Genomic DNA, 18,886 nt, shown 5'->3' on the forward strand with positions numbered 1-18,886 from the left:
TGAACCAGCGGTGGAGTTGTTATAATCACTCTGCAAGTGGGAGATTGTTGGATGTGGAGCCTGATTATCTTCCTGATTCAGAGGTCTTGTTTCAACCGAGTGTATGCCCCAAGAGGATTGCATACCCCTCCACGCGGGGGGGGCTTGTCCCCCCTGTCGGGGTCCAAGGGGGACCATCCCCCCCGGCTGGGGGGTCCGAGGGCTAGTGAGTCCCCGGGGGAGGTTTGGGATCAACGCCCCAAAAGCTAAAAATAGATGTAAATTTATCTTGTAAAATGTTGTAATTTCGTAATCAATATGGGTCGTTAATTAGGTGAATGATCTGACGATATAACTTATGTTAATTTAGGTTTTTTTGTCCTAAAATGCAACCCTCAATTTATATGAGAGAATTGTGTTGCAGTTGTGTATCATTGTTCTAAGCGAGAGAGACAAAGGAGACTGTGTGAGAGCAAAGAGGAAATTACATTAGATCTGTTGTATGTTGTATCTCTTCATTTTGTTGGATAATATAAAAGGAAGCACTGGTTGTTTCCCTGTGGATGTAGCCTAAATTGGGTGAACCATGTATATCTGTGTCTCTCTTGTTCTATGCATTTATGTATTTATGTTTCTGCAATTTTGTGTATTTCATTGCTCCATTAATTAATTTCTAACACATAAGGCAACATATCAATGATTTAAATCATTCCCTCATATGGGTCCTAGTCCTTCACCTATGATCTCAAAATAATTGTGACACACTAATAGATCATCCTCGAAAACATGGCCTCCCAATACTCTTAGATTTTTCTTCCATGGAAAGGGTCAACCAAGCTTACAAGCCAAGGGAAACTAACTATTGAAATATGTTTGAATTTTTATTTATCCAAGTGCATTTTTTAGTTCCAAGTATGAGCTCCTTTTTGACATTCACTCTTTGAATACCAAGAATCAAAGCAGTAATGTCTTAATTAGCATTGCATCCAATGATTCCTGCAATAATTATTTTTAGTTAAAAGTATGAACTCCTTTTTACATTCTCTTTCAACATCAAGAATCCAACCAATCATGTCTTCAATTCATATTGCATCCAATGGTTCATGCAATATTTCCTTAGTTTTTAAGTTCGGTATCAATTGTTAACGACTCATTATTCAATTCTTGTAATATGTAAATATGTTTTTGGACAAAAGCACGATTAACGATTTTCAAGTTTATTACTTTATTTCATAATAATAAAATGTGAAACCTGATGAAACAATAGAACTAGCCTTTGTCTAGGGCCTAGGAACTTTATCAAACAACCAAGCTTAATCATATGCCCTCCTTCAAGAATTATATCTAACTCAAGAAGGGAAATCACAAGAATTTCAATCCTTGGAGACTAGCATTATAATTCAAAATCTAGTTAAGAAGAATCATCCAAATGGCATAAATTTGAAAGCCACATTAACAAAGATCTAGGGACTATTAAAAAGGTTTACTTCCTTTGAGGCACATCATATCTAGAGGCAATATAACAAACATGTTGACTCCTTGGCCAACATAATTTGTTCTCTAGAATTAGGGGTGATTAAGGTAAATAACATGGAGAGGCACTACCCCATCCCATAATCTTATGGCACTCAAATTAAAATATAAAATCCAAGAAAACTGTGAATGCCAAATGGCACCTAAATGGAGAGTTGGGCATGCACAATATGATATAAGTAGGGGAGTAATCATCTCATGTAGCATTATTCCTTGTCATGCTCGAAAGGGTGGGAGAGGTACGATCCCCACCTTGTTACAGCGTGTGTTATGTCTTCTCAGGCCATTGCAATGACCACCCTTGCGACAACATTCATCAGCTCATATGCATTAAGGTAAGTATCAAATAAAGTGGAGATTCGGTTTTATCTCAATGAATTTCATGGCAGGTTTAACCTCCTTAAATTTGGGAGCATATGCATATGGTTTTCAACCCTATTCTCAAAATCTTGTGAAGTTCAACACTTTGGTAAGAAAGTGGCCTTCTATCTAGCTTAAGTCAAACTGTCTCCTCTCTCCATGAAATTTGTTTGTTAGTCTTTATTAGTTTGCTAATTAGGGGAATTTTGATCTAAATCTGTTTAAGGAATCAAAAGGGAGGTGTTTGCACAAATGTGAACATATATCTTTCCTGGCATGGTTATAGATGCAGGAAAATTTAGAAACTAGGGAAGGTCCTCTATTTGGGGGTTGAATGGAAGCTCCTCTTGTAGTTTTGGTATTTATTGATTTTGCTCTCCATCGTTTGGCTCTAGTAGACCTTCAATTCACTATTTATGGGTCAAGTAATGCTTTGTAAAGGGGGTCCCTTGGGACAATACTGGAGTCCTCTTCAAAGCAATTACAAATACGCTCTTTGGTGGAGCCCTCTTCAGCACAAATTTGGTTCGAGCCTTCTATGATGTCATAAGCACAAATCTAGTTGGGATTACGTCTATTCCAATCAAGAAAAAGGGGGTATAGCCTGACCCTGGATGCTTCAAATTCCACTGGGTAAATTGTGGAACCTTCTTGTCGTGTCTCGAAATCACCCAAACACCCCTGGAAGTTGGCGTAATTGTAAGCATATTGATATGTAGTGCCATGTAACAAGACTAATCATATTTTGAAGAGAATTAATCTAATGCGGAATGAAATTATCTCCCTATAGATGAGATACAAGAAAGGTTTGCACCTCTAGAGATTTGATCCCTCTCGGCACTCCATAGATCAGGAGTTAAGATGGATCTACGCAGGTTATTTTTATTTTGATGTAATTTGACCAAGTCAAAATGTTTAGATAACATAGCATAGAATATTATAACATCTCTTCCATATTAGAATATTATAACATCTCTTCCATATTATTTTATTTTATTTTTAATTTTATTTTTATGTAACTTGACCAAGTCAAAATGTTTAGATAACATAGCATAATAATAACATAATAGGGCATTACAACATCTCTTCCATTTTGCGCTGAAGAGTGTCACTCGGCACAATTAAATACTTATTATTTTTCCTTTATATATTCGAAATACTTATTAAATTTTCCCTGATAAAGTTTACCTTACACAAAAACATTTCAACCATGATATCAACTTAATTTATATATTAGGAATATTTGTTTTTTACTTGAATAAAATTTACTTTATACACCAACGTAGATCCATCTTAACACTGGGTCTATCAAACACCGAGAGGGATCAAATCTTTCAAGGTGCAAACCTTTCCTCAACTTTTGCACTCAAAAAAGAGGTTTGCATCTTAAGGGATTTGATCTGATAGATCTGAAGTTAAGTTGGATATACGTTGGTTTATGTGATTTGGTTGTGTTCATTATTTATTTATGTGATTTAGTTAGAACTTTAAATCACTAAGTCAATGGGTTCTTCAAAGGTTTCAAAATTGAATTATCATGCAGGTGGTTGTACCCCTTATGTACATATGTGTATTTATGTGATTGTGTTAAAGCTTTAAATTGCTAGGTCAATGGTCTCTTTAAAAAGTTTTATAATTAAATAAAATAATTGAACGATATCATCCCAAGCATTCCAAATTTAACATTAACCCTATGACCTAACTAACATCAACCTTCACCTCACCGTAAAGCCTAGATAGCTACTTGTCTATAGGTTTAACTCTAAAACCAAACCTCAACCTTCACCCTCATCCTAGAGCCTAGAGAGCTAATTGTCTCTAGGAATTTCTAATTTGAGATCTACTTGGCTCTCTCCTTGACCCTTCACACGTATCAATCCTTTTACGTGGCATTAAAAGACTATTTGCTCGATCCATCGAGTGGTCGACTTACAAGCAATTTGTGTTGGTGGGTGGCACTTAATGCCAAATAGATGGTGCGTGAAATAACTTCTATAAGTTGCAGTATTAAGTCACAATTTACAAATTCCGACTTCAAAATTTATTATTAAAATAAATAAATAAAAATTTCCTCTTTAAAACTCTTGCTTTAAATTTCAAGATTATAATGATTTGATTCTACTAAAAATATTACGTCAAATTTTTCTATTGATTCTCATAGCACTTGGTAGGAAAAACAAAATAGCTTTATCCTTGTGGCATTTTCTAAAAAAAGCCAAAGCAACTTTCTCCTCTATCTTGATTTTTTCCTTTTTATATTTAAATCGAATAATTAATAGTTAAAAAATGCAATATAAAATATAGCTAATAAATCTATAAAGCTAACAAAAATGCAAGATATTAAAGACTTGAAGATTTTGTATTGTTCATTGATAACATTTTCATATTCGTGTCAAATTTACATGAAAATTATGACTAGAATTTTATCATATCAATTTATCAATGAGTGGACACAAAATATTACTTTCAAGTCTTCCAACTTGTCAAAACAATGAGTAGCCTCGAAATATAGCGGCCCTTTTAATTATTCAATTAAAGCCCAAATATCAATCCATTGTAGTAGGGCCTCCTTTGATTATTCAATTAAAGCAACAGTTTTCTTCAAAATGTATAAATATATTACTAAAGAAAAATTACTTTCAGCGATATTAAAGAATTTTACTACAAAACAGGATCTCTCAGTTTATCTATCCTTCATGTAAATATTTTTTCAAACCCTTTCTCCAATAAAAGTACGTGAATAACCTAAATGTGAATAACCTAAATGAAGCTCACCGATATTAAACAATTTTATTGCCAACTAGGATCTTTTAGTTTATGCTTCCTTTAAATATTTTTTAAACCTTTTTTTCAATAAAAGTATAGCCATAACCTAAACAAATCTTTATTTAGTTTATCTATCCTTTCTTAAATATTTTGTTCAAACCCTTTTTCCAATAAAAATATGGCCACAAATCTTTATTTTATCAAGAGAAACGGTTTATGTACCTAATATCTTCAAATATCGCTTAAAGTCCATGCTTAGTTGGCGATATTCGATCAGCTACAATAAAAGTATAAATACTAAGGAAATTCAAATAATATACAGTGTCTTAATGTAACCTCTTTGGAAAAAAGGAAATTAATTAGAATTTTATGCCTTCATATAGGTTATATTAGAGAAGAATACCATGGGAAAAACCATGGGTTGTCAAAACCCAGAGTCCAAAAAACTATGGGTAATTTGACCGAGTCAAAATGCTTAGATAACATAACATAACAGGGCAGGACATTAAAACATCTCTTTCATACTAGGTTGGAACCTCTTGGCACAATCAGGGAGTCACTAGACTTACTTCCACTATGGAGATTTTAATCGACCAACGCACTACTATGCAGAAGGTAGATGATGGCATCGCAAGCTTACAACAACAAATTGAAGATTTTGCAGCATTCACTAAACAAGTCCAAACCACACTGTCAATCAAGCTGATCAAGTTTTTCTTAACTTGAATATTCCATTGTCCCCTCAATCTAGGGGAATGGGTCTAGAGATTGGTGTTGTCTAACGAGGCAATGATTTCACCCAGACATTGAATGTCTTATCAGAATCCGGCAATTTTCAAGAAATCCGATCATGTGAGTATTTGAATTGTTTTTTTAATGGTGGAAATGGATTCAGCACCATCGAGAACCCGTAGGGCACCCAAAATTTTGAAGTTTGATAGTTGTAACCCGGATTTTCAATAATTTTTGTCGGATTTCATCAAATTTGTGTCGAATTTTCCATTCTTTTCCAAGCAAAAACATCACCTCCTTAGACTACCCTCTAGAGATGCAGTATATCCCTAAAGTTGTCTCTATGCATTGTAAATTTTGTCCAAATTTGTTTTTTTTTATTTATCTACACCTATAAATTTAGAAGACTAGATAGTACAGCTGGAAAAATGTTGGATCTAATGGGCATTTCCAGGCAAACATGTGGAAAAGCAAATCAATTGGAAAGTCCAGTTCAGTTTACATGTATCAATCAATTGCGTTTATCACAGATTTTCTTAATATAAAATATTTCGTTTGAATTAACTTTCATACAAGCTTTTTAATTTCTACCATACTTCAATAGCAGTTTTAAGGACTCTAATGTGACAAGAATGTTAACCTCAAGAGTCAAACTAAAATATAATACTATATTTTTGTGTTTCTTTCGGCAATAATTAGTAATGGCATCTAGTTTTTGAATTGCTCCTATGACTAAGTCTCAAAGATCATGATTTGAAAGGAATTGTTCCATTTTCTATTTCCATAATTAGTAATGGCATCTAGTTTTTGAATTGCTCCTATGACTAAGTCTCAAAGATCATGATTTGAAAGGAATTGTTCCATTTTCTATTTCCATTCCAAGTAATTCTTTCCAATCAATTTGAGAAATTTAAGCATATCATAAAATTGTTAATATTGATCATACCTGCTTCAGAAAATCTGCGCTCCCCCCTAAAAAAAACACTTTATTACTCTAAAAAAATATACTTACGACTCCAATAGAGAAACAGAAACCCTTGTGACACTGTAAAAAAACATCGAATTAATCAACTAACTCCTATAAAGAACTGCTTATAACTAAATATGCAGGACGATTTTATAATTTATAGTTTTAAGAGGGGTCTGAAAAACAGCGATTACATTTTAAAAACAATCTTTTTAGCTTTCAAAGACTTTTAAATAAAGGATTTACCTAATACCACTTCAAAAACAGCTTTCATATCACTGTTACTCCTTATTTTTCAAGGATGATCATTTTCTGGCAATAAATATGGTGCAACTTCCCAAAATTAAATCGAATTGAGCAATCTTCTAAGCTTGACTTGCGTGACCTCGAATTGTCGTCGGTGTCAATCTTCTACGGCCGTCAATGTCTTATAATAGTCTTCAATTATGCCCACAGTCAATATAAGGTCGACCTTCCACACAGCCACCAATCACCTGTCTCTTCCTTCCTGAAATCATGTTATGTTGCTGTTCAGGGTGATGTTGTCGTTCTATGCACCTCTACGCCGAGGTCCAAAAAACCATACTTAGTCGTCGATTTTAGACAGTTACCTATTTATATGTCGTAATAATTCGTTGTTCAACCTCTTCAATACGCAATCAGAGATTACCAGAGCCGCTGGTCTGATATAGTAAAGACTGATACTATTGGTTTTCGTCGACTACTCTATAACAATTCAAATATATCATTAAGACTGAAAATGTGTAGACATTAATTGCTCAAGCGTATTGGCATGGCTAAGGTTTTAAGGAATCACTGAGTTAACAGAGCTTTGGTAAAGGATTTAGGACACAAATTGAGGAAATGTATGAACAAATAGCTAAACTGTATTTGCAGGTGGAGTTGCAAAAATTAAATAGGGACGGCACTGACAATGCAAGAGAAAATAACCATATGTCATACTTTGTTCTCCTATTCCATGGCGCTTTCCTGGCACTACTTTCTGTGGGATTCATTTTTGCAACAATATAGTACAAAACTAGTACCATTGTTTTTAGCAACCATACATTCCATTCAATATGGTCATACTGGATTTCCGCAACCATACATTACAATACAATATGGTGCATTGATTTCGGCAATGGTACAGTGCAAAACAATAATATGACCTTCACCATTCTCTTGCATTGATTTCAGCAACCACACGTCACAATACAACATGGTGCATTGATCTCAGCAACCATACATCACATAACAACATGGTGCATTGATTCCAGCAATGGTACAATGCAGACAACCAAATATACCTTGGCCACTCTCTTTCATTGGTTTTGTTGTTATAATGTTAAAATAGATAGTGGATTCATTTCAACGACAACGTAGTACATTATCATTCGATGTATTAATTTCAACAATGTTTAGAGGCGATCCAATACAATGTTTTGATTTTAGCAATGTTATAGGTCAAAATGGGATTGTTTAACTCTTCTAGGTTTTGGTTTTAGCATTGTTATAGGTCAAAATGGGGTTGTTTAACTCTTCCAGGTTTTGGTTTTTTTTGTGTTTTGGTCAGAATTTGATGACAATTTTGTTCGAGATTGTAATTTTTTTAATTTATAATTCATTTTTGAATGTATAAAATTTAAATGGATTTAGCACATTAAAAAACCCTTGATGCATTTGGATTGGGCGGACCACGCTGCTCAAACTTGTAATTCTAACAAATCCTTCCCGAATATCAAATTGAACGGAAAATATGCCTAGAAAAGAGCCAAAAAATAAGAGTTAGACAACCACAGTCAAAATGATAAAGTGCATTGATATTAACAATGTTATGGGGCAAAATGATCCACTCCATTGATTTCAGTGATGATCCACTCCAAAACAATTTTAAAATGCATATTTTAAAATTGGAAAAGACGCTTTCTATCATTCATCTGATTATGTTGTAGGCTGTGATTTCATCTTCTATTAGGGCTCACAAATTAAAATATTAAAGCCATCCTCTTGATACAACATATATTGCATGGATTTCAACAATGATTCAATGTAGCAGTGTTTGGTTTTTTTTTTCAAAACGTAGAGGCAAAAGGTGAAGGCAAATTACGTTACATCTATGTTGCACTGGTTTTCAAGAAGGGGGGACGTCCCTAGGATGGCTAGAGCACACCCCCAAACTTTTCAGGGGGTGGCAAGTTGAGGATGGCAATTATATAATTATAATTATAACTATAATAAATTTAAAATTTAAAAATTTTCACGGGGTGGCAAGTTTAGGATGGCAATTATATAATTATAATTATAATTATAATAAATTTAAAATTTAAAACTCACCCGAAACATTTGTAGTTGTTTCCAGTTTGTAAGCATGACAAGTTATATAATATTGCCCTAGCACCTGACAATGCTGATAAAGATTCAAGCAATTTAAAAAATGGCTGAGACATTCTATTATTGGCTGCTAGACATGAGCAAAATGCAGTTTAGCTTTAAAAAAAACTTGAGTGTAATATTTTGCAGTTTGCCATAAGGTCCATGAAGGTACCATGAGAGAAAGAAGTGGCTCTATAGCAGGTTTTCTTCCTCATATTTCTCGTTAATGATGCTTATGTTAAAACATGTAAGGCGTTCACTTCTCAATAGGTTTTGCATATTTTAGCAACTACGTTGAAAACCACTATAAAATACTTTAGTTCTGTAGAGAGATTAGATTCATATTTCAGATTAAGGTGATTAAATAGGAATTATTCAAACATTTAGTACTTGATCCAAGTCACTACTATCTGATTTTATTTTATTTTTAATTCTTACAATGCCTAAAGGTTCGGACAGTAGAAGCACTGGTCTTGAGTGACACATACAAACCAATGTACAGTAAAAGCTGAGATGACCCAAAAAGAGGGAAGAAAAGAGCAACAACTACAACAGTCAACCCCTTGGAATGTTGCATTTCCTTTTCTCTTGACATGGAGATTTTTCTTGCTGCAATGTTGTTGCTGAAAATACAATATTTAAATCACTAGAAACCCAAATTGAAATTCATCATACAAAATCCATGTTTTAAGTTGCAAACTTGCAACTTGTACAACAGATTTAGATTCAGTGCAATATAAAACCAATCGATGGGAAAATGTATCATATCATCCAATCGTCAATGTTAATGATTGCCAAAGCTCAAAATATCTGCCCAGAATATCCCTGAAATAAACACAAAAAATCCCTGAAATCTGTGTAGAACATCCTCAAAATAGGTTCAAAACATTCCTAAAATCTAACCAACACATCTTGGGGACATGTACAGCAAGTCCCTGAATCCCCAATGAAGTCCCCAGCAGTTTGGGGGTATTTCCTAAGGGTCCGTAACTCCATAAAGGAATCGTTCTGTGGATGTCAGGTATGCAATTATTTTTTAGGATGAAGCCTATGCTTCTCTGCTCCGGTCTACTGGTGGAAGATTTGTTAAAAGGGTTAAAAACCATTCCCATGCTGAACATGTCTCCAGATGCAAAGAGAAAAGCCATAATGTTGCATGAGGAAGCTCTTATTGTTAAGTTCACAGGGCTCTGACCTAACCCTCAAGAAGGCCAGGTATCGACCTCAGGGCACTGGGATATTTCCCAAGCCATATCTTTGGTTATTATTGTCGCAAGGATTATTGTTTGTGTTAATTTAGCAACAAAGAAAATAGATATAAAAGCTTCAAATCAGATCCCTACATCATTGGTTCCAAGGAAATGGTTCTTACCCATTGGACCTTGAATTTTGATTCAGAAATGGAAATCTCAGTTGCCCCTGTATGGATGACACTACCACACATTCCCATTATTTCTTAGGATGAAGCTTCTCTCAAATCCATAGGAGAAAAGTTGTGCGCCATATAGATTGAGCTGAACCAAAAAGTAAAATCTATACTTGTGCCAAATTTGTGTTGAAATGAATCTAGAAAAAGGCCTACCAGAGGTGATTCAAACCAATATGGAGGGTTGAGAGTTGTCTTCAAGCCCTTGACTATGAGCAGATCCCCTTCAAGTGCTGAAGGGAGTATGGTTGCCTCGCAAAAGTCTGCCCAAAACTCAAGGAACACAATGTCATTTGAAGTAGGGCCCCATTTCCCAGAGTAATAATGAACAAGAATAACCATTTAAACAGGTATCCAGAAGGCGCAAGAAGCAACAGTGCAGGGGATCTCAACCTACAAAAAGACCTCAGACAAGGTCATCCATCTCATTCAACAACATATTTGAAGCTCTTGAACAAGAGTATGTTAAAGAAGAAAGGGTAGAGACAAACAAATGGTCCATCAGATAAACAGGAACCTGCCAGATTGGAAGTCCACAACAATCAAGAGGACATGAAAGAGGAAGTCCCAAAGACTCACCCCGATCCATCAGCCAAAAAATCAAAGACCTTAACTTCAAGCATTCCGAAAGCGGCTTCATTTGGGGTTTTGACACCCTCTCTAAAGAAGATCCTCAAAGTAGTTGAGAAATTAGAAGAAGAAAAGAAGGGGAAGCGAAGCACCTTGAGATTTTCAGTTCTAAGAAAAGACTGGCATTCCTTTCCCCCACTAACAAGGGGAAGGAAATCAAAAGAGAAATAGGTAGAATCAAAAATTGTGTTTAGAATTCAACAAACTCTATCTTCAATAGTGAAGGAAGAAATCTACATAAAAGATAATTATGTTTCTTTTTGCATTATTTTATGTGGACAATTTGTTTGAATTTACTATGTAAACAGGAAAAAGTTAGTCTTAGATATAGCAGGACAATGATAGGATCATTCCCCTTTTTTCTATTATGATGGGAGAAGGTATTTTTGTAAAACTAGTCTATCATAAATCTGTTGTACTCTAGTTGTCTAGTTACATCACCTTTTAATAAAATTATATCTTAATTCCTGTTGAAAAAAATACAAACAAAATGAATATTTTTCCGAAGAAAAAATCGTAATTTTATTCAACCTGAATAACAAGGAACAAGATTACATTATGTAGATGCCGCTAGGCCTTCGATCATGTCAACCATTCGTTTGATGCACAATAAAAGAAAAATTTGTAAAAAAGTACATATTTTGCTAGGACTAAGTGTGATAATAATCACTTAGTTTACCCTTTTTGCCTTTCTTTTTCTGAATTTTTTGCCAAACCCCATGGGTCGGGATCAATTGTTACTCTTGCCAATTGATTTCCAGCTTCTTGCAAAGGGATTTCATTTTCTGAATCCGATCTCTCGGATACATGATTTCTCTTTATACCCCCCAATCCCTTTTCATTGAGTGTTGCCTCCTTCTATTGCTTTGTTGCTTTGATCTCTGCTAATTTGGAACCCTTCTGAATATGAGTCATAGCTCCTGACTGATCCCCAACTCCTTCATCTGCTTGGATGCCATGTTGTGCCTGAGCATCCATATTTGGAGTATTCTCCATAGTCTCTTCTTCTTCTTCTTCTTCTTCTTCTTCTTCTTCTTCTTCAGAACTGTCAGGTACCTGCCATCCCTTTGGCTTACAGGCCTGCCTCTTTTTCTTTTTTGGAATCTTTTTTGCGAGCGAGCATGTGTTCTGTAGATGTCCTATTTGAAAACAAATTCAGCATCTAAATGTCGTATTCTCATAATCTAGAACCTAGATCCACTGTAAGTTTTCATGTTTTAGATAGATACGATCAAGTAGACCTTTTTTAAGGTCTATCTCCACACAAATTTTGGCAAATGTAAAAATACCTTTTTTTGTTCTGTCAAAGTCCAATTTTTTTAATTTCCAAGAGTATTTCCAATGTCTTCCAAGGCCTAATGGTGCCAAAAAAGGAGAGGGAGATATGGCAATCTCACCCAATTTGGCATTGTAGTAACCATCATGCTTGTAGCATCGAATTCAAGGAACCATGGGGTAATGAAAAGCCCAGCTCTACCCCAGAACCATGGCTCGTCAATTAGGACTTTCTCCATATCTTTTTGTGTGTCAAATTGAACCATAGAGATCATAGTTGGGTGTCCAAGAAGAAAAACCCCACTAATGTAAGTTTTCAGATATCTGACAGAAGCCATTAAACTTGCATATTAATGCCTTAGATTGAAAATCAGCAACAGGAGATTTTACCTCTGAGGGTTTAACATCCATCACTGGTGCTTTTTCTGCTTGTTCCACTATGTATGGTCCTGGCATATTTTGGATCTGATCAGTAGGAGCAACAACCTTCCCTTTCACTGCATCCTTGAATGAGGCTAGTCCATTGGGGTTTTTGATACTTGAAGCCCCACCCCTCAGCCTCATATTTAATATTATGGTGGAGTTCCTTTCAATGCCATAATCTTTCAACTGAATGGTATCTTGCAACAATTTCCCTACAGAAATCAAACTCTATAAAAAAAACTGGTATACCCAAGTTGTTTTGTATGGTCTGCTTCAGATTTTCCACTAGATCCAAACCCCAAACCCCTAAGAGGATTGATTTCTCGCTTAGGGTTTTAACAAAAATCTGGAAAACCTCCTTTGATTCCGATTTTTCATTATGAGGCCTTTCAATCTGGGGGAGATCAAGCCAAAGGCCCTTGAATCTTTTGTCCAAATCTGGAAATAATAAACGATGAGGTAACCCAAAGGAGGGCAGATCTTCATTATGAAGTAGATCTACTAAAAACATAGTTTTAAAAACTAGAACCAGTGACCGAACCGGTCCACCTAATGAATCGGGTTTCAAACCCAGACTGGTCAAGTCAAATGAACCGGTTTTTTAAAAATTACATTAAATAATTCATTTTTAATGAAAAAACTATTTTTAAGATTTAAAACCATGATTCCAAACCAATAGACACAAAAGATGCAAAGTTTGCTTATACATATACCATGTAAAGGTGAATATATCAAAATGGCACCAAGTGCAATACATATTAGCAACAAAATACATAATCAATGAGACTCTAAATGGCCTCCACAGTGCAAAAACAAAGCCTACAAACTATGGGGCCATTGGCCTACTACAAGTCTACATATATGATAATAGTGATCAGCATTATCACTTGAAACTTCTCATGAGTCATCATGATCAAACTCAATTGGTTGAGTCTCGACTCCCAAACTTTGCAACTGCGTGAGTCACAAACTTCTCTATTGGTTCAGTGACTTGAGTCTCAAACTTCTGAAGGTATTCTACCCAATATGCCCTATTACTTCATTTGGTGCTCCACATGGCTTTACATGGCCTCCTATACCAGCCAACTGTTGCTTGAACCTGTTAATATCCCCTCCTTCAATAGATTTTTGGCAATATTTGCAAATCATTTTGCCATCAATCATATCACAATGAGCCCATGCAATATCCTTGGCTTTGGAGGCATGATGACTACTACTTAGCTCAAACACTCTGTTGTTCCACTACTCCAGCAAAAACTCAACACTCTCCAAGCTCCCAACCAAACTCACAAAAACTCCAAATGAGATGTGTGATGCAAATGAGGGGGGTGAGATCCTTTTAAAGGCTTGGAGAGGGTGTTTTTGGAGGGAAATAACCCTTATTTTCCCTCCAAAGCACCCTAGAAGCTTCCTAAATTGTGTTGTGTGGGTCCTCTGCAGCCTTCGCAGCTAACCGGTCGGTTTAGGACGGAACTAGACAGTTTGACCATAAACTGGCCGGCGACCACCAGTTTTTGTGGTTTCTAGGCGAAGCGAGGGGTCGAACTCGGCTTTTCTACTAGTTTGACCCGGTCGGCTAATGAATTGGCCGGTTTGACCGATTACCAGTTCAAACCGGCCGGTTTTTAAAACACTGACTAAAAATCACATCTTCAAAAAGCACCAATTTTGAAAAAAGAGCCTCTGCATGTGGAGAGACATGGTTCGAGGTCCCTTCATGTCATTGTCCGCTTCCCTTCCTATCCACAACATCGCACTCAACAAATTGGAACCTCCCGCAAAAGAGTACAGTTCTCTAAGCGAATTATTTAAGTGACCGAATGCCAAGAAATATAAAAGAGTTGAACAAAATGAATATAGAGAGCATGTAAATAGAATATGTAAAAAATATGAGAAAATAGCATTATCAACACCCTTGCTACCCTTGATATACATATTAAAAATTAGGCTAGTTAAAGGTCTCTTACTAAATACATCTTCTAAAGGCATATGGAAAGGTATTGAAGCTTGAATGCACAACAGTAATGTTGGTCCTAACAATCTTATCTTTACGCAAGCATTGAGCATGAAAGCCTCTATTTGTTGAATCACAGGCTGCACTAATGGGATTCAATTAGTTGTCAACCTTTTGTTGTTCACACTAATTGTAATTTCGTTTTTCTTCACCTAATCAAGGTCCCAACCCTTTGCCTATAATTTTATTAAAACATGTATCATCCTCCATGTAACAACAACTAAATTTCTAACTACAAAACTGAAAAATAACTTTAACTATCCCTTCTCATCCCTTTGTATCATTTTATCTCTCACATCATTTCCATAGTGGCTAGTTTGGCATAATTAGAGATGGAACAATAAAAATATGAAATAAGTCAAGAAATATCCTCAAAAAAAAAGCTCCCAAAAAAAATGCAAATGGCAAATGCATTGTACAAAAACTTTATATGAGAAAAGGCACATATCTTCCTATTTCTTTGCTACACAATAACTAAAATACTCCTACATGTGATATGTGTTGTTTGAAATTTTGAATATATGATTTATTATCAAACCCCTCTTGAAATTTATGTTTTTTAATTAGAAAATGTTGTATATGTTACATTATGAATCAGCATACATATACATCACAGGTCTCACATCCAAGGGCCAGAGAGTAGTCCAACAAGGAGTTCCTTGCCCATAACAAGCAAGGAGAGCCAACATATCCACTTTGGCCTTGACTTGAAGATTATCTACATCTTTTCTGAAAATGACAATCCTGGTTAAGATCTAAATACCCATATCTGATCTAAATACATCAACTTCCTCAATATTAAACAAAGATTTGAGCTCATGAAAAGCAACCCTACAACACTACTTCCGTAAGACATAAATGCTTGTCAAGCAAATCACATCCCCTGGAGCCCTACCTACATGCCTGAGAATGGGGCAAAGAGGGAACAATAGTTCAAGTGCTGGGAGCCCCATTTACCAAAAAAACGCGTGTTGTGGGAGTGTTTTATATAATATATAGTTAGATACTATAATGCATATATGTTAAAAAAACATGTAGAATGCCAAATTAGTTGTACAAAATATGAAAACACGCATAATTTTACTACTTATAGATGAATACTACCTTATTATAAAGTTATAAATGTCATCAATAGTTGTCATCCATAGTAGATTAATGTTTAATCATTCAACATCAACCACCTAGCAGATACAAAATTACAAATTTTAAAGCATAAAATAGGAAGTAAAACATGAATTCATGAAATGATGTAGGCTATCCACCGACATGACCAAAGAGTTATGTTTAAAAATAGGCCATCTACTTAAGTGATAATTTAACTTAAGATTAACACTAAGCTGAAGCCTATGACAAATAAAGTAATGAAAAAGAGAAAAAATTATCATATATACTTTTCCTTCCTCTTAGCACAAACACAACCTCCATAGCCCAACCTCCATAGCCCTCACGTGGTTGTGGTAGTAGAGCTAGAGGCTTGGTCAAGGCAACCATGACAACAAATGGGGGAGGCATCTCACCATGATCATCATCATCAAAAAGAGAAATCCCCAATTGCTCTAAAACCAATGCTCCATCATCCAAATTATCCTCCTCTATATTGTTGTCCCAAGTCTTCTAAGCTATATCCATCTTTAACTCCTCATAATAAGAAGATAACAATCACAAGTTGCAATGCACATAAACCAAGCTCTCTAACCATTTACATTCAACATATTTCTTCTAATATTGTGGACAGAATTGTAAGTGCTCCAATACCTCTCTACAATGAGTGTTCGTAACCTATCAAAGAATATGTGGCCAAATGTTGTAGCTATGTGGCAGCATCGCCATACATGTTCCACCACTTGAAAAATATCTCCACTAGTTGGTATGGTCGCAACTAATGTAGTGGCTTAATTGTCGTCATATGGTCTCACAATCCTCATCAAGGACCAATTTGTTTAATGCTTGTATATGACCCAATTGAACCTTTGAATCATGGTACAATTTTCTTTTCACTTAGCCACTTGGTGCTAGTGCTTACAATAATGATGGATGATGATATTTTGGTGTAAGCAAATACGATAAAGCATGTATTGGAATACTTAGCTTTTCCCGTCAGTTGACCACATATATAAGAATATGATTATACATGTTCACATCTCTAGGCTCAACAACATCCTTAATCTAGCCTAGCATGGTGTCCATCTACTCATACACATCCACATGGATTTGCCATTTTGAAACTAAAACAAAATCATGTTATAAATTGACTCAGTAGATTACAAAACACACATAACATATGCCCAAAATTGACCATCAAGAACGAAATCCTTCACTACATTAACATCATCTCTATTAGTTTACAAGTTATCCAATTAATCAAGCATTACCATGCCATCCAAAGCATATCTTACCTTCAAAAGGCACATGAAGGTGAGGAAATGGCTACCAAACCTAGCCTTTGCAATCTTAAGTCACTACAAGCTAGAGTGAAGGCCATAAATGTAGTGGACCCTTGTATGCCCAGTGATGAATTTGATAAACTTCTTCCCTCTCTTGTACAAGTCATCAATCCATCCACACTCTTCATGCTTAACAACATCATGCATCCAAAGGTTAAATGCATGCACCAAAATACCCAAACCAAAAGATGTAAGGATACACCAACTCAATGACTAGCTATAATAATTACTTGAATCACATTAGACAAATCAACATCATTAATGGTTTTCAGTAGAGGTATAAAATGTTTTGAGCATATGCAATAATTGATGAGTCGTCATGCACAGCCAGAAACATTACATCACTAGCCAACACACCAAAAACATATATCAAAAGTTGGTTTCTAACATTTGTTTGATTGCCAAATACAATGGATACCTCTCTAGCTCACTCAATGGATTTTGGCCCTATCACTATCTTGTAACACAATTCTAGCATTCTCATATTTGGGTCTCTAGCATCCTTTAGGGAACTTGTCGATTACTGCAACCATATCATGCTAGTAGGAGGAGAGAAACATTCAATAATGCACCACAAGCAAAGAAACATTGTTACCCACCAAAAAGGGTAACCCTATAGGAGCAAAACTTTATCCCATTCTTCACATCCAATCGAGGCTAGCCATGCAGCCCTTGAGAGCCACCACTAGTCAATGACGTGTCATTATATCTCTGACACCTGCATCAGCTATATGCTTCTCACCCATCCAGTAAGAGCACATGGATGAAGTTGGGCTTCTCATCAAAAGGTACTTTATTGATTTTGCAATCGAGTGTTTGTACTTGTTTGTATTTGGGCATTTGATATGGATTATGGGGTGACTTGGAAGAAAGAGTGGTTTTGACCGTGATCTTGTTCCCTCACCTTAAATGGGGGGTTAATCTTCAATCCTAGTCTAGTGGGAACCCCCCAATGGCCCAATGGGTATAGGAGGGGCACTACTTGGGAAGCCCTAATTGAGATAGCATAGTTCCATCTACCCCTATTCCATACTTACCACTTTCCATCTTGCATTACAAGCTCTTATATCACATCCATTCCTCGAGTTCAACTGACCATTGGTTCTCCGAGATTTGGCACCCATACATCCTCATACTTGGGTAAGGCCCGTAACTTCGCCTTAGGAGGTTGATGCAGCTAAAAGAAAAAGAAAAGAGCATATTATGGCCACAAAGCAAAACCAAAAGAAGGAATATCAAAATGAAAAAGATGGTCGAGACATACACATTAGCACGTGGGAAGTAGTGTAACATGAGCTCTACCTCGCTCATTGTGGCCATCACCCAATTCCTGAGCACATGTTGCCCCATTACATCATAAAAGGAACCCTTGCATGTCCCAACCCCAATGAGCAATGAAATGACTCATCCTTAAGGGGTAATACAACTGCTATACATCATTCAAAGCAAGCTCTAACCCTTTGAGCTATGAGTAGTAATAGAAAGAAAAATCAAGAAAAAGTAGGGTGGAAAAACGAAGGTCAAGTTGGTAACTCATGCATTCGTGATTACTCCCTCTTCACATCTATACACTCATGATGTGGATCCGCACCATGCTGATCCATTTGACCATGGCGCTTGGCCATGAAGTCTTCTCCCCTACATACCATCATTTTTATTCATTAACACCTATCAATTAAAGGGTGGACTAAGGAAATGTTACTTCCCCTTGGGGGCTGTTGAAATTGGGCACCTTCGGGATGAATTTCCCCAAAGGGAATCCTAGCTACCCCAAAGAAAACCCATCTTGCCCCAAGGAAGAAATTGAATTGGATAAAAGGAATCTAGGAAAGCAAATAAAATATATTTAAATATTATTTTTGGGTCAAATTTGAATTCAAAAGTTTCCCTCCAAAATTCTAGTTAGCCTCACAAATCGTCAAGTCGACTTGACTCTTATTGGTCTTGAGGAAGGCTATAAGAAG

At 35.9% G+C, this 18,886-nt stretch overlaps 1 protein-coding gene across 5 annotated transcripts in view; it reads right to left on the reverse strand.

The window, feature by feature from the left end:
- Positions 1 to 18,886, reverse strand: part of LOC149153528 (glucosamine 6-phosphate N-acetyltransferase-like) — a 134,078-nt gene that overhangs the window by 64,024 nt on the left and 51,168 nt on the right. The window contains exon 2 of one of the 5 annotated variants that reach the window (XM_089440908.1): positions 6,603 to 6,845. The exons of 2 other annotated variants lie outside the window; for them this stretch is intronic. In XM_089440908.1, coding sequence (XP_089297034.1) covers positions 6,778 to 6,845 — 68 coding nt within the window. In that variant the 3' untranslated portion in view covers positions 6,603 to 6,777. Of the gene's footprint in view, positions 1 to 6,602; positions 6,846 to 7,936; positions 8,098 to 9,110; positions 9,536 to 18,886 lie in introns of those variants that run through there. 2 more of the 5 variants (XM_089440905.1, XM_089440909.1) reach the window with 2 other exon arrangements.

The sequence above is a fragment of the Pinus tabuliformis genome, chromosome 9, assembly GCF_031772625.1.
Source record: "Pinus tabuliformis cultivar Carrire ecotype Pingquan chromosome 9, CPIR1, whole genome shotgun sequence".
Taxonomy (NCBI): domain Eukaryota; kingdom Viridiplantae; phylum Streptophyta; class Pinopsida; order Pinales; family Pinaceae; genus Pinus; species Pinus tabuliformis.